Source organism: Cryptomeria japonica, chromosome 5 (genome assembly GCF_030272615.1).
Source record: "Cryptomeria japonica chromosome 5, Sugi_1.0, whole genome shotgun sequence".
In the NCBI taxonomy this organism is placed as follows: Eukaryota; Viridiplantae; Streptophyta; class Pinopsida; order Cupressales; family Cupressaceae; genus Cryptomeria; species Cryptomeria japonica.
This window is the reverse complement of record NC_081409.1, coordinates 204,917,999-204,933,437: the sequence shown is the minus strand read 5'-3', so window position 1 is coordinate 204,933,437 and position 15,439 is coordinate 204,917,999. Positions and strand designations below refer to the sequence as shown.

The window sequence follows — 15,439 nt, the reverse complement described above, 5'->3', positions numbered from 1 at the left end:
GATAGATTAGTCAATCGCAGCCATTATTTGCACGTGTTAGTGACAAGTTACTCAATCGCAGTCGTTAGTTTTGCGACGTATTAGTCTATTTTGTCATTTCACGTGTCAAAAGGAAAAGTCTGCCAACCAATAGTCGAATCGCAACTGTTAGTCAATTGCAGTCATTAGTTTCGCATGTTAGTGATAAGTTAGTCAATCGTAGCCGTTAGTTTCACGTGTTAGTAACATGTTAGTTTGGCATGTTAGTGACAGGTTAGTTTCGCGCATTGGAGAAGGAGTGCAAAAAAGTCATCTCGGCAAATAGAAAAAATGCAGCAGAAGATGGATAAGTTTGTTCATAAAATCATTGAACATAGAGATTCAGGAGTGTGTTGCTGGTCGCAGAGAACTATTAGAAGACATACACTAGGATGACCAAAGCTTTGAGGGAGCATGAGAGGCTTAGATCACAACTGTAGGAGATGATGAATGATAACAATGTAATGTACAAGGATGATATTGAATTGTAATTGTTCCCTGTATTCCTTCCTTGGATGAACTCTTAAAGTTAGGGTTAAATTCATTCAAACAATTTACAATATAAACATTGAAGTAGATCTCATAAGAAACAGTAACTGACAGACTTGCGAAAAGGGGTGGGTTTAAAAACTGTCTCATAAGTTTATACAATAAGTCCTGAAGAAATATAAAGACTGTGTAGCCCAAACAACAAAGAAGGCACTGGTCATCTATAAGATACAACTCATTACCATATCAGTTCATTTTTCAGTAACACGTGTGTTAGTCAATCTATACTGTCTTTGTGGAGCGAGAATCCGCCATTTCCTTTAGGCCCACGAAACAATGAAATTGACTAACACGCCGTGTTAGTCCTTTTTGCTAGTTCACCGAGTGGCATGCCACCATTTCCTTTATGCCCGCAAAATGGCAAAATCAACTAACACGTCGTGTTAGTCAATTTCACCATGAGACGACAACGTGGAATTGGCAGGCAGCCAGTCATTGAATCAACGAAGACGACTGACTAACACTTGTCACATATATATGAAGTGTTACTTTCAATTTGAGTTTCTTTGTTTATGGAATACAAGTAGAACTAACCTATGTGTTATACTACACCTTTTTCGTGTTGGCTGAAGCTATTGTGGCTCCAAAATAGACATTTCGTGTGGTAAAGCTTAAATAGTTAAATACTCATTTATCTATATTTAATATTTACGAAGAATAATACTCATTGAGCAGTCTATCTTATGTACTTGTGATTCAGTTTATCCATCATTTATAAATAAGCATTTTTTCAGTCTTCATTAACTAACTATTATAAGCAGGTAGAAGTTAATATTTATGTAGAAGAATACCTCATTGAGCAGGCTATCTTATGTACTTGTGATCCAGTTTTTCCATCATTTATAAATAAGCATTTTTCAGTCTTCTATAAGAAACTATTATAAGCAGGTGGAAGTTAAGAAAAATTGCCATCATACAATTAGTGGTTCTTTTAAATCCGCCATTAAAAAACTTTTAACCTACAGTTAGGTTTTAGGTATAGATTCACCCGCCTTGGTTTGCGAACACTGATTGGGAAGTCATATTAACTTATTAAGAGAAGTGCGAAAACCATTCATCAAACAAGACATGTAGAAAAGCCACATAGAACCATTCAGAAAGCATGAAAAAGTGTACAACAAACCAATCATTAACCATTGATGTTTAAGTGAAGTCAATCACTTTTATTTTTTTATTTTTTTTAGAAGGCGGCAAGGCCACTTAATATATTTTTACAACTGGTTCAAGAAGGGCTCTCGAAGAAAAGAACCAGAAAGAAAAAATTCGATCAATCAAGTTTATTGAAAATAACCATTCATGAAGCATACAAAGTGTCTTCCTAAATGAAAGAATATGTCTGATTACAAAAAGTCTGCACCACTGCTGACGTTTTATTGAAGAGGACTCGGCAATATACATCTACAAAACTTTCATAACAGTGCAAGTCTATTATAGAGGCAGAGGTTGAGTATTTAAATGACTTTTGTTTCCCCCAATGGTCGGAGTAAGGGGAGGCACATCATTCCCATCATCTTCATCGGTTACAAAGGAAAACACCTCCGCGTACCTCTATTTCCAGTATTGATCACGTTGCGCACAAACATATAGCATCTCGTGCATCTGGTCACTTATGATTTTGTTGTTTTTAACACATGCCTCAAGCACTACCTCCTGTCTCTCATTCACCATCTGCAAACCACGCACTTCCAGCTCAAGGCCTGTATTCTTATATTCCAAGTCCATGACCTTGTTATTGAGTTACATGCATTTCTTATTAAGTTTAGTGCATTTCTTATTGAGTTCGGTGCATCTCCTTTCACTTCAATGAATCTCCATTCAAGATCAGAAACAATCCCCTTCAGCCTTTCATTTTCAGTGTGGGCCATTTTGACCTTTTACGTTAGCAGTTCTACTTGCATGGGGTCAAACTTCATTGTGTCCATCCCATCATTCTTGTTTATAAAGGGCAGTGGTGGTTGTCTTGCAGACTTCCCTAAACCACCGTCGGAGGTGAGAACATCGACCGTCCCATTCGCCTTTGAATTCGTAGGAGGCATTCTGTTCTGTGGAATAGATGCTTCGACACCCTTCCTTTTTCTTGTCCGTGGTCTTCCCATTGCCATCCCTACAAACAATGCCAAAAAGAAGTATCTGTAGATAGGTGGGCAAGACAACATGAAAAATGCAAGAAACAATAGTTTATGCCAACAAGAAAGGAACTGCTATTTGTTGCATTTTTTGGAATGAATAACATTATGCATGATACAAAAGTTAACGTGTTCACTAAAGTTGACATGTCACTAAACTGGGCACTTGGGTGGCAGGTTACCTGCCAATTGGGAATCCATGTTTTGGGAAGATAACTCCATTAGTCAGCACTCCTCGTCCTGCATCCAACTTATTACACATCTGCCATGAAATTATAAAGGAAGTCTGGTGTATTTTAATAGTTTTTTTTTTGGTTATTTTTTTGTTGTTAATTCATTTCAGATTCAGTGTTAAAAAACAAACAATAACAATGGTATATTCAACTGTCATAAGCTACAGTGGAAAGAGCACATGGTTCAGAATTTCAATCAAACATTCCACTTCATCTGTATACGTAAAAGAGTTGCAGGGACCCTATTGATACGCAATAACAAAACCTATGTATATGCAATATATAAGAGACCTTGAACAAAACTTGAACAGTAAACGACTATCATCGAATTTATTGTACCATCCACTATCATTAATAAAAATGTTGTGCACCAAAGAAAGGTTTGTGAAGTTATTAAAGGGTAGTTGATGGTGCAGGATCACCATGAAATAGTCCAACAAATCAAGCCTTTACAATTATTTTGCTTAAAATAGCAGAAAAGGTTGAAATAATGTAGAATTCATCTAAGACATAAACAATAATTGAGAGGGTTTAAACTATGCTAAGGTAAAATCCATGTCAATATAACATCTCCAAATCCCATCTGAATATGGTCTATCAAGACTGAACTTCCACCACAATATCTCGCTCTAAATATTTGGAAAGAGGAACAACGACTATGATCGAAGAATATTATCGCCTTCACTGTCTGGATTGCATGATGGAGTTGATGCCACCATAAAATGCTTTACGCTTCTTCTCATTCTTATGCAACTCAGGAGGGGTCATGCCAAGTGGTCGCAGCCTGTGACTTACCCGTCTGATCACATGGCCGTGTTTAACATCCTCTTTTTGTGGCTGGACACTTTCACCAACTTTATCTTGCCACATACAAATGACATCATACGAGTGTTGCCTATTTCATTCCATTGGAATAAGGTAAAGGATGGAATGAGAAGATGGAGGAAGGGATCTTGTCATCTTCGAAACTTATTGAGGGTGTGGAACAGACCAGGTCTTCAATGGGCCATACCGCCCATGAGTTTAGGGAATCCGACAAGACATCGACGAAAGGACCTGGGCAAGGAAGCTGGGCATTTGCATCAAAGACTTTGACGATGCGAACTTTAGCACAATGTTGTGGGAGTGGAATAGTATGACACATTACACTCTTCCCCAGGCCATCAACAATGCCTTCCCCAACCACTTCCCCATCCACTAGTAAGTGGACTTCAACTCCAATAGCAATAGCTTGAGCATCTTCATTGGCACACTCTTCTTTGTCTTCCATGGTTGTTTGCATCAGTAACAAGTGGACACGGTCGCTTAAATAAAATTATTTATACATGTCGATCAAACATAGTCAAATGAATTCATGGCAATGTAGTATAACAGTACTAGAGTAGTTGTCTCTCCCGGCCCATTACCCCCATCATAGTCATGGTCTTCATTTGTACATCCATCATCATTTCCCCCAGACTCTTTCTCAATGCTTGTTTCTATCGGATTATGCTACAAAACGTGACACATTGTATAGGAGTGCAAGTACACATTAAAACCATACGCCTATGAACACTACTGGGCTAAGACTGATGAATTTTACATGACTAAGGCAATAACAGGAACACAAATAATGGACACAAACCACAACATCATAAAAAATGCTCTCCAGTATAACACTGCCCCTCACCACCTATTATCCAAAAGAAGAGCCCAATACCAGTTCATCTCTGCTCTTATCCTCAAATGTCTGCCCCAATTGAGTGGACTCCTCTGCAATCTTCTCACCACTGCATGCACTCAAATTTCCATTCACCGTCTCCTTCAGTTTCTCCCTTGAAATAGACTTCTGAAGTTTCTCATCCAATACTGCGGCCGACTGCATAAAAAAAGAGTTATTGTATAGTATAACACACCATGTCATGATATAGCACTACATGTCATGCACAATGGCACCGCATTACTTGTTCATCTTTGCACCTATCCTTCAACCTCTGCCCCAGTTTAGGAGAGTGCTCTGCAATCATCTTGCCACTGCATGTACTCGGTTTTTCAATCGTCATCTCCTTCAGCTTCTTCCTCCTAACAGACGTTCGAGATTTTGGAGTTGGTTTTTCGAGAACACTACACACGGTGTCATCAGGCAACTACATGGACTGTTCTTTGCTCGTATTGTCCATCGTCTGCCCCAACTCAGGAGACTGCTCTGCAATCATCTCGCCACTGCCTGCACTCAGTTTTTCAATCGACGTCTCCTTCAACTTCTTCCTCCTAATAGGCATCTGAGATTTTGGACTTGGTTTTTCAGGAACACTACACACGGTGTCATCAGGAAACTGCATTGATTGTTCTTTGCTCGTATCGACCATCGTCTACCCCAACTCAGGAGACTGCTCTGCAATCTTCTCACCACTGCATGCACACAATTTTTCATTTGACGTCTCCTTCAGCTTCTTTGACAAAATGAGCTTATACATAACAGATGCCCAAGGTTTTCGACTTAATTTTTTGCGCACACTACGTTCTGTGTCATCCAATACCACGGGACAGTCCATGCTCCCTCCACAGACCCCATCAGCCTACAATGACATGGACGAAATAGTCAACATACTACATAGTGCAGTGCAAAGCATACCATGCAATGAAAACACACATATGGACAAGCCAACAGATAGTCACCTTCGATGACAAACGTGTCGTGTCATTTGAAGTCAGACTTGTTTTTCTACGGCATTCTTCTTTTCTTGCTTCCTCGATGAATCACATGCAAGCTCATTGACTCGCACGTTTGTTTCAGGATGTGAAGTCTGCCTTCTTTTTTTCGCAGCATTATTCTTTTTTTGCTTCCCCGACAAAATAGGTGCACCCTCTTTTGTTTGATGATTTGAAGTCGGCCTTGATTTTTTTGTAGCATTCTTCTTTTTTTGCTTCCCCAACAAAACAAATGCAGCCTCATTTATTGGCACATTTGTTTCACGGTTAGCCTTTGATGCCAGAATCTCCTCACCATGGCCTGCACTGTCACTTAAAAATCTGGGCACCAGGATAGGATATGTCAATAAGTTGTTCTTCACATGTTTAAAGGAATTTAGTAAACTGCCAAAATATACGATCACTAAAAAATTACCTCTGTTGCAATATTATTTCTTTGTAGTAACTTTAAAACCTTCTTTCTTCTCGCCTCCCTAACTGGACTGTTGTCGTACACTCGCATTGCTTCCTTTATCTCTTCCTTCCCTTCAGCAAGAAGCTCATCACATGTTTTCTTGCCATATTTCATACACATCCCATCAATGACACATTTTTTTGCATACTGTGTCATACACCCATTTGGTATTCAATATTAGACTCCCTCATTTTCAAGTGCATCAACGATTTCTTCATATGATCCACGTTGCGCTTTCCACTTCCACACTGTTCACGACTGCATCCTGCAATCCCCAATAATGGTAGTTGATGTTCTCTGGCTCTATGCATATTAAGCCTCCCCAAATCCCAAAACTGGCGACCTCCGTTTTCAGAACAATAACGGAAGAGACAAAAGTAGTGCAACCTGCCATTAATATGTTCTCTTTTGTGATCGGCCTGTTGTTGTGCACAACCAATAGAGACAAAGAGTCACATTCAATTTTACACTAATCAAGCATTATAAATAAAATCCAACATATAATGACTAATAGTGCACCTCCTTGTTACTTGCCCCTCCTTGTTCCTATTCGCGAGTGCTGACAGAATCATGTTGTCGTTCAGCCTCCTGCTCTATGCTCACCTCGTGCTTGCTATGAACGTCCCCTTTTTCACTCTCACCACCTTGAGCATTAGTATAATCGCCCTCATCTACATTTCCAATGGCCTCATCTTCCTCACCAGCACAACCACTATCATAATGTTATTCAATAAAATAGCACACATCATCAATCCATTTTATGCCCGTGTATATATCTACATTTCCACTTATAAATCCCAACTTCCACCAACCATGCCATGCAATGATGGAAAAAAATATAATGCAATGATAAATAATTACCAGTGTGGTTGTGCAGTCACTAAGCAGCCGACTTGACAATGGGTTCAAAATTGGAGACCCGACTGGTGACTCATTCAGATTTGAATCCCCAACTAGTCCCTGACCTGAAGGCCCATCCCCTCACTCTTTCGGATTTGGATCCCTGACTAGTCCTGCATCTAAAAGCCCAACTCCTGACTCTTTTAGATTTGAATCCTCAACTACTCGTGGATCTGAAAGTCCAACTCCTGAATCTTTCAAATTTGAATCCCCAACTTGTCATGCATCTGAAAGCCCAACTCCTAATCCTTTCAGATTTGAATCCTCAACTAGTCCTGGATACAAAAGCTCGGCTCCTGAAACTATAAGATTTGAATCTCCAACTGGTCACACATCTGAAAGCCCAACTCCCGACTCTTTCGGATTTGAATCCTCAACAACTCCCAGATGTGAAAGCCAAACTCCTGTATCTTTCAGATATGAATGTCGAACTGGTCCCACATATGAAAGCCCACCTCTCTCTTGTGTATACAAATTAGTTCTCCAGTCACAAGCATTAAACAGTTACAACATCAAGCAATACTACATGTTGCAAAATCCATTAAAACTAATTAGCTTACAGGTAGGCCGATGTCACATGTCATTGGGAAGCGAACGTGGCCAACTCCCAGGAGATCATCTGGCTTTAGCTCAAGTAACCCATAATCAAGATCAACATTTTCCCTCAAACTTTTTCGCAACACAATTGACATGATTGAACTGAAACATAAAAAAATGCAATTCATGTTCTTCACACTATCAATAACACCACACATTCACTACAAATGACACAACCAACACACAACCGGTTATGCCCACATTCCAATACAAAGTCAGCATGTCGTCGTGTTATGTACAACCCAGCTGACGGTTTAGCAATAAACTATCCATGACATTCCGCTCTAGAACATATTTCGTTGCAATTGCAATGAAATAATGACTATGATCCATCACCAACGCTATTAAAAAGGCTTCTTGTGTTCTCCCCATCCAAAATACAACACAAAAACTAGACTTTCTTAAAGATTGATAAAGAAGGATGCAAAAAACGCTTAACGGATTGGTTGTGTCTATTCTGGCTCCAAAACGGACCTTTCCTACAATGTGTTACTGACAGTTAGTCAATACGCTTAACGGATTGGTTGTGTCTATTCTGGCTCCAAAACGGACCTTTCCTACAATGTGTTACTGACAGTTAGTCAATCGCAGCCACTAATTGCAAAATCGATGCTATAAAATGAGTGTGCAACAATCAAGATGGTCAATCTATGTCAAAGAATACAAAGGGATTCATTACCATTAACAAAGTCTTTGACAACAATTAATGGGTACAGAGACCTCCAATTCATTTTTCGAAAGACACACGTCTTTTGAAACGAGTGTCTATTCTAAAGCTTCCATCTCTTTGTTGACATGGGAATATTATTATTTATTAAAAACTTAGTCTTAAGATACAAAAAGAAAAAAGAAAAAAACACTCTGAAGGATAGACACATGACGAGTTCATCGTGCCAATCCAAGACATCTGAAACAGAAGCCCAAATCACATTTCAAATCGGAGTTGGATCATCAAACACATGTACTTCTCAAACATCACAAACATCAATAATCTAGAAATACAAATACACTAGGATGAACATGAACACTCTCATGCAAATCAACAGAATATATACAAATTTATAACACATAGCAAGAATCAGGATTTCTGGTTCATATATTCAACACTGGTTTCATGACTCGAAGATCCATAAATAACAATCATACTGCGTTCAGGTTTGAAAATTATATCTTATTGTCTAATATGGTGCATCTATAGCATATAATATAAGGCATCAGCCAATTGCATTGTTCATTTTCGTTATTATCAAATTCAGTAAAAGTAAGGACATTAATATTACATGATCAAGAACTGAAATTTATACATACATTTGTATCCCATAAAAAAATTATATACAACAAACTATATATATATATAACAAGCACCTTTCAAAAAGTTGCACAAGCACAAAGATTATTAATAAGGGGACATTACAGTGCAAGTAGTATTAAACAAGGGAGAGAGAGAGCAACAACCTGGGAATGTTTGGACGTTTGCCAAGGGACTACTCAATAGTCCTTGATAATCAACAACTTGCATGGATAACTAATGTTAATAGTAGTCTACATTGGGAATTACATGCATTTCAAAAGACATAAAAGGAACCTACATGTTCATATATGAAAATGCAATTTAACATTCAATATAAACTCCCACTAAGTAATTTATATCACCTAAATTATATCTGTCCATTTGCCATAGTGCCAGAGTTGTGCCAGAGTTGTCTATATCAACCACCTATTTTCATACTATTGTGTGCTCAAGGACAGACGCCTCTATTCCAACTCAAAATCAACACTATGGTCTAACTAACACGTAGCTTAGTCACACGTTTTACACTATATTTAACATTCAACGGATGCAATTGGATAACATGTCACTAACGTGCAGTACCATTTGTCTATTCTTGAGCCTTGTTATTGACTAACTCCATCTCCTATTGTAAATTGCATCACGTGTTAGCCTTTGTCTTTACCACTGTTAGCTGCATCAAATCACAACCCGTACATGAACAATGGTCTGAGAGGTTGTGTCTCTTCTGGTTCCAAAATAGACAAATCGTACAAACTAACAGCGTTGTGTTAGACAGAAGCAGCCATCAAATGCAAAACCAATGATTAAAAACCTGCCACAAACATGGGCTATTAGTCCCCCCATTCTGTTTTTTGCAGCCACAATAGAGGCGTCCCACTACCAAAGTAACTTGAGTTTTGTGCTAGTTTTTTCTCTGACAAAAGTACCAAGTTTTGCAGCCTGCGACCTCTTCTTCCTGTCAGGATGCCCTCCGAATGTGATTCCTTCATTCGCAAGCTTTTAATGTGTGTGTTATGCACAATAAACCAGCGGTAACCACGAAGCATGCCGCATCCATCCTCCGGCATGTACACATAATTTTGCGTGGGCGCCAAGGACTGAAACCAAGAACTCGACAACAACTCCACATCACATACCATGGGTCGGAGCACCACGAGAAGTTGGCATGGTATGCATGTCTTGGAAATGTATGTCGATGCATGTTGTTGGTACGATACGTCCACTGTCGAGCCACAATACACATAGCCTCTCACATATATTTGCATATATGTTTATTCTGCACTTTTTGAGTGTGATTAAGTGCTTCGAACTTGTGTCATGTTTATTCTGGGTTCAAAATGAGATTGTAACAAAGACATGAATCGACAAAGATAACACGCGTCTATTCTAGCTCCAAAAAGGACATATCGTACCAATGACATGCATCAACATACATGTCCGAGAATAAATATATATGCAAATACAAGTGGTAGGCACCTAATAGCTACATGAAAGACAAAGTGAGGTAAAATGTTTTGTTTCAAATTGAGCTTCTTTTATGTGGTCTTGACCTCGTTTACATGTTATGGTTTGCCTTTTGATGCAAACAGACTCCTCAAAATCGGGTTGTTGACTGCTTGATGCAACCATTCCTTGACTGTGTGTGACCTGCTCTTGTTTAGGAGCTGATTTGCTATTTGCTGACAATTAGGAGTTGATATGTTGTTTGTTTGATGATAGCAAACATGGTGCCTTTTTTATTTGCCTAACGTGGAAAAAGTAAGAGTAAAGCACGAACGAAAACATTATTGTTGAAGGGCTCCTTGTTGAAGCAGCCTCCATCTATTCTGGCTCATTGTTGAAGGGGGATTTATGTGTCTGTAGTTTTCCATGTCGTGTTGTAGCTTGGGGTATGTTGAAATCCACCTCTATAACTCGTATTTTTCCTATTTCTGTTTGGATTTTGATTAAAATCATAAAGGTTTGCATTGTTTGTTTGTATTTCTTGTTTGCCTCTATATGTAGCCAGAATAGCTTCAGCCTATGTCATATATTTGCCTGTTTTGGAGCTAGAATAGATGCATACCATCGTGTTAGGGTTAGAGACCGCTAGGGTTAGGTTTTCTTTTTTTTATCTAATAAGCACCTGAGAATAATGGAAACAGAGCATAATATTTCCATAGTTTCTTTTATCTATGTTTTATTCTATTGTTTTCCTCTGTATTGCAGAGGACATGTTTGTGTGTGTGTGTGTGTGTGTGTGTGTGTGTGTGTGTGTGTGTGTGTGTTGCTTCATATTGACATATATATATACTAACACACACCAAACCGCAAACAAACAATGCAAACCCTGACGGTTTTCAACAAAATCCCCAAAATCAGCCGTCAACAATAAAATAGGGAACCTTGGTATCCTAACATGACCATGTTGCAAAATGATGCCTAATTTTCATAGACAGAACACAAAATGACACAGGAAATAAATAAAAAATTATTGAATGTCTTAGGGTTTCAAATTACCGCAGCCGCCTAAGCCTCCACCCAAATCGTTAGCCTTTTCACACCTCTCGAGGGCACACTCACAACCACCTCTGCGATACAAAAATGATATAAAAATTTACAATTTCAAACACAGGGTTGATGAAGGAATCATAAAACTATATTTATCTGTTAAGGTTTGAATTTACTGATGCCTCCATAACCCTACACAACAATCTTCAATTGTACCACCCCTTGTACGCTATGATACCTCCTCCATGCACATAAAAAAAACCCGCATGTTAATAGGCGATAACAATAGGACTAACAATATATCCAGACAACTTGAGTTATGCATGCGGTCGGCTTTTCTCCTCCCCTTCGGAGCCACACATATTTTGAGAATGCATACATATAATTACAATTGAAGCGCAGCTCCTTCGCTCAGTGATTCAACTGGGGACATGAATTTACACGGTCGAATATTTTGTTTCGTCTCCACCAGTGCGTTCTGCATGCAGCTACCGGATGAAATATATTTTCAATTTTTGCAAAATCGAATTTTCATTAAAAATTTAAAAAAAAATTAATTGAAAACTGTGCCCATAACACGTGCATGCCAATGTTAGTCAACTCGTGGACACAATAAAGCGGGTTAGCCAAAAAATGGCCGTGTGGCCATTTGAAAAAAAATAAAATCTAAATTGGCGGTCACCAAAAATGTAAACCGCTTGCCAGGCGGTAAGTTAACTGCCTCGCCCGATGTAACTGTCACATCGCGGTGACAACGGCCGGGAAAATGTTAACCGCGAGCAAGCTTTTCCGTCAAACGTAAAATGGCAACATCATTCGCGTCATTGCAGCCACGAATTCCTCCATGTCATCTGTGGATCCCAAGAACGTCTCTCTCATAGACTTGCCATACTTGAATGGTATGCCTTTGGCATCATCTAGAGGCATGCCATTTTGGAGCCAAAATAGCTACAGCCATTCAGAAGCTTCTCTAACTACTTGCACGAAATCCCGAAGCTCACTCTTTAAGCTGTATTTCTTATTCTTTACTCTTCCATTATTCAAAGTACCCTACGCTAGATTGATCTGATCAGATCAGATAGAATAGGTCAGATCAGATAAAAGCTAATTTAATTTGTTTTGTCAAATCCACGAGCTAAGCGAGGAAGACTTCTATCCCCACGAGCTAAGCGAGGAAGAAGAGTGTTTAACAAGGCAATTTGCAGACTTAAATCTCCACACATGATTTGAGGAAGAAGAGTGTTCAGCAAGGAAGGCACTCACCTTCGCATAATGTATATATAAACACATTGGTGGAGTCATGTGAGAGTAAACCCAACTTGTCTTCATAAACATGACGATTCGCTTTTTTATTGTGTTCATCCTGTTTTTCACCCCAGTTTTGTGCACAGACACAGAAAATGGAGCGTGCCCACCTGCTCCATCCCTGCAATGCAAAAGCCATGAATGTGAAATCTTGAATTACCAGGGCATATGGGAGGACCGATCCATTTGCAACGCAGCCAGTGTGGCATTGCCCACTTCAGAATCCCAACTCTTCCATGCTGTTGCCCACGCTGTTCAAAACAATCAGAAGATCAGAGTCGTGAGCAGACATGCTCACAGCCTCTCAAAGCTCGTCTGTGTGGAGAGCCAAGGACTCATCATTTCCACCCAAAATTATGACTCCATCATTGAAGTGAACAAAAAGGCCATGACAATCACTGTGCAAGCCGGAACAATCATGAGAGATGTGATTGAAGCAGCTGCAAAGCATGGCCTCGCTCTTCCCACCATGACTTACATCAATGGAGTTTCTGCAGCCGGAGTTATTTCCACCGGAGCCCATGGCAGTGGCCTCAAAGGGAAAGGCAGTGCAGTTTATGAGTACGTGGTGGGAATGAAAATTATAGTGCCTGCGTCTCCTTCCGAGGGCTATGCAAAGATCATAACTTTGACAGAAGCAGACGAAGATCTCAAGGCTGCAAAATTGGGTCTTGGAACGCTGGGAGCGATTTCAGAGATCACATTCGCTTTGGAGCCCATGTTTAAAAGATCGGTTTCCGTCTCAGTGAAAGATGATTACGATCTGGAAAATGAAGCAGAACGTTTCCTCAGAGCTCACACATTTGGTGATATATATTGGCTTCCTTCACACCGGAAGGCCGTTTTTTTTGCCAGCGATCGCGTTTCTGTTGATGTTGCAGGAGACGGCATTAACTCATTAGTTGGTACTCCCACCAGAGTCGCTGACATTGAATCAAGTGCTTATCAATGTGAGTGCTTTCATTAACCACCATAGTATTTTCTATAGAAACCAATGTCAATCTATCAATATTTCAAATAATAGCTAATTACTTATTTTCAAATAGTATTTTTCATATATGCTCAGACAATTACTTATTGTGAAATAGTGTTTTTCATATATGCTTCTGTATTCAATTGTATAAAACTTTTTTGCATCAATGTTTTGAATCATACTTCATGATTCATCATCAGAATGATATTATTTTATTATAACCCATCTCATTCCCTTTCAGTTGATGCAATCCAGGCAAAAGCAGACGTGGATGCAATTTGCAACCTTGTGGGAAATGGAACAATTCAAGGTGCAGCAAATGGCTTCGGGTTTTTGAATGATGGGAAACGCTTCACAGGTTACCCAGTGGTAGGTTTCAATCATCGCATGCAGACAGCTGGTAAATGTGAGCAAGTCCCTAAACAAATTGATAAGAGCTGTACTCCCACCCAAATTTTAGATAAGAATGAGACCACATGTACATGGGACCGCCGCGTGCATTCCTCTTTGTTCTTTGATGTGGAACTTAGAGTGCCTCTGTTTCGACTCCGAGAAGCCATTGTGGATGTAAAGAAAATAAGAGATTTGAATCCCCAAAGGATGTGTGACCAAAATATAATAGGTATGAGGTCTATTAAGAAGTCCCAGGCGTACCTTGGACCTTCTAGGGATCAGGTCACGATGGAGCTCATAACTCATCGACCAAGGGAAGCTGGTACGCCTAAGTGGAATGAAGATGTGTATCAAGAGATTGAACAGATGGTGATTGAGAAGTATGGAGGGGGTTTGCACTGGGGAAAGTCTGGAGGTCACTTATTTGGAGGGTTGGCAAAACGGACGGTGAACTTGGAAGGATTTTTGAAAGTGAAGGAGAGGTTTGATCCGAAGGGAGTGTTTTCTAATGATTGGACAGATGGTTTGCTTGGAATTGGAGGGAAAGGTGTGGAGGAGTTGAGAGATGGATGTGCACTGGACAAGATGTGTAAATGTAGAGAAGATAGACATTGTGCTCCAAACAAAGGGTTTCTCTGCAAGCCAGGGAGAGTGTGGGAGTATGCTCGTGTTTGTAGGAACATCAAGTTCAACTGAGAAGGTGTTTTTTTATGTCCAAATAAGAGCTACAACATCATAACTATATTGTAGCCATCATGTTAATAATTTTATGAGTAACCAATGTTGTATTTGAAGTTACATCTAGAGCCATTCAAAATAAAGCTGTTTTACTTTTATAGGTAAAAAAATTCAAGATCTTATAAATAAACAATAATGAAATGTATTTTAACATGGTCGAAATTGATTTTTTTTAAAGGGTATATTTTTAGTATTATTTATGAAATTGGTCGATTAAGGTTCACATCTGCATGATACTAAATAGATATATAGTCTAGATACATATTATACCATTAAACAACTTTAAAATGAACAAAATAATTAGTACTATTATTAAATTCTTTGCTTCAACAAATTAAAAAAATGTATTTTTGTTATTAAATTTCAAAACTTATAAAATGAAATTCTAATAATCATGTAATAGAAAATTTAAAATTTCTTAAAGATAATTTACTTATAAAAATATTTGAATATTTATTTTCTTGTGTTTGGTACAAGTTTATTTGAAACAAACAATATATTTGCAATGGTTGTTAACATTTTACATATGTCACTCTCTACTCAAGTGACATATTTTTATTAATTAAATCATATTGTTTACTATTCAGATTATGAAATATATCAACCATCTTTATTAACTAGGATAATTAAATAACAATTAACTTGGGACATAAATGAGTTGGGACTATAATTGAAGAC

At 38.7% G+C, this 15,439-nt stretch overlaps 1 protein-coding gene across 1 annotated transcript; it reads left to right on the top strand.

Moving 5' to 3' along the window:
- The first annotated feature begins 12,681 nt into the window (after positions 1 to 12,681).
- On the top strand, positions 12,682 to 14,824 carry LOC131043940 (L-gulonolactone oxidase 2-like). Its single transcript, XM_057977178.2, has 2 exons — positions 12,682 to 13,607; positions 13,872 to 14,824. Exons 1-2 carry the CDS (start codon positions 12,686 to 12,688, stop codon positions 14,717 to 14,719), a joined length of 1,770 nt encoding a protein of 589 aa, XP_057833161.2. The 5' UTR covers positions 12,682 to 12,685; the 3' UTR covers positions 14,720 to 14,824.
- Positions 14,825 to 15,439: the final 615 nt, after the last annotated feature.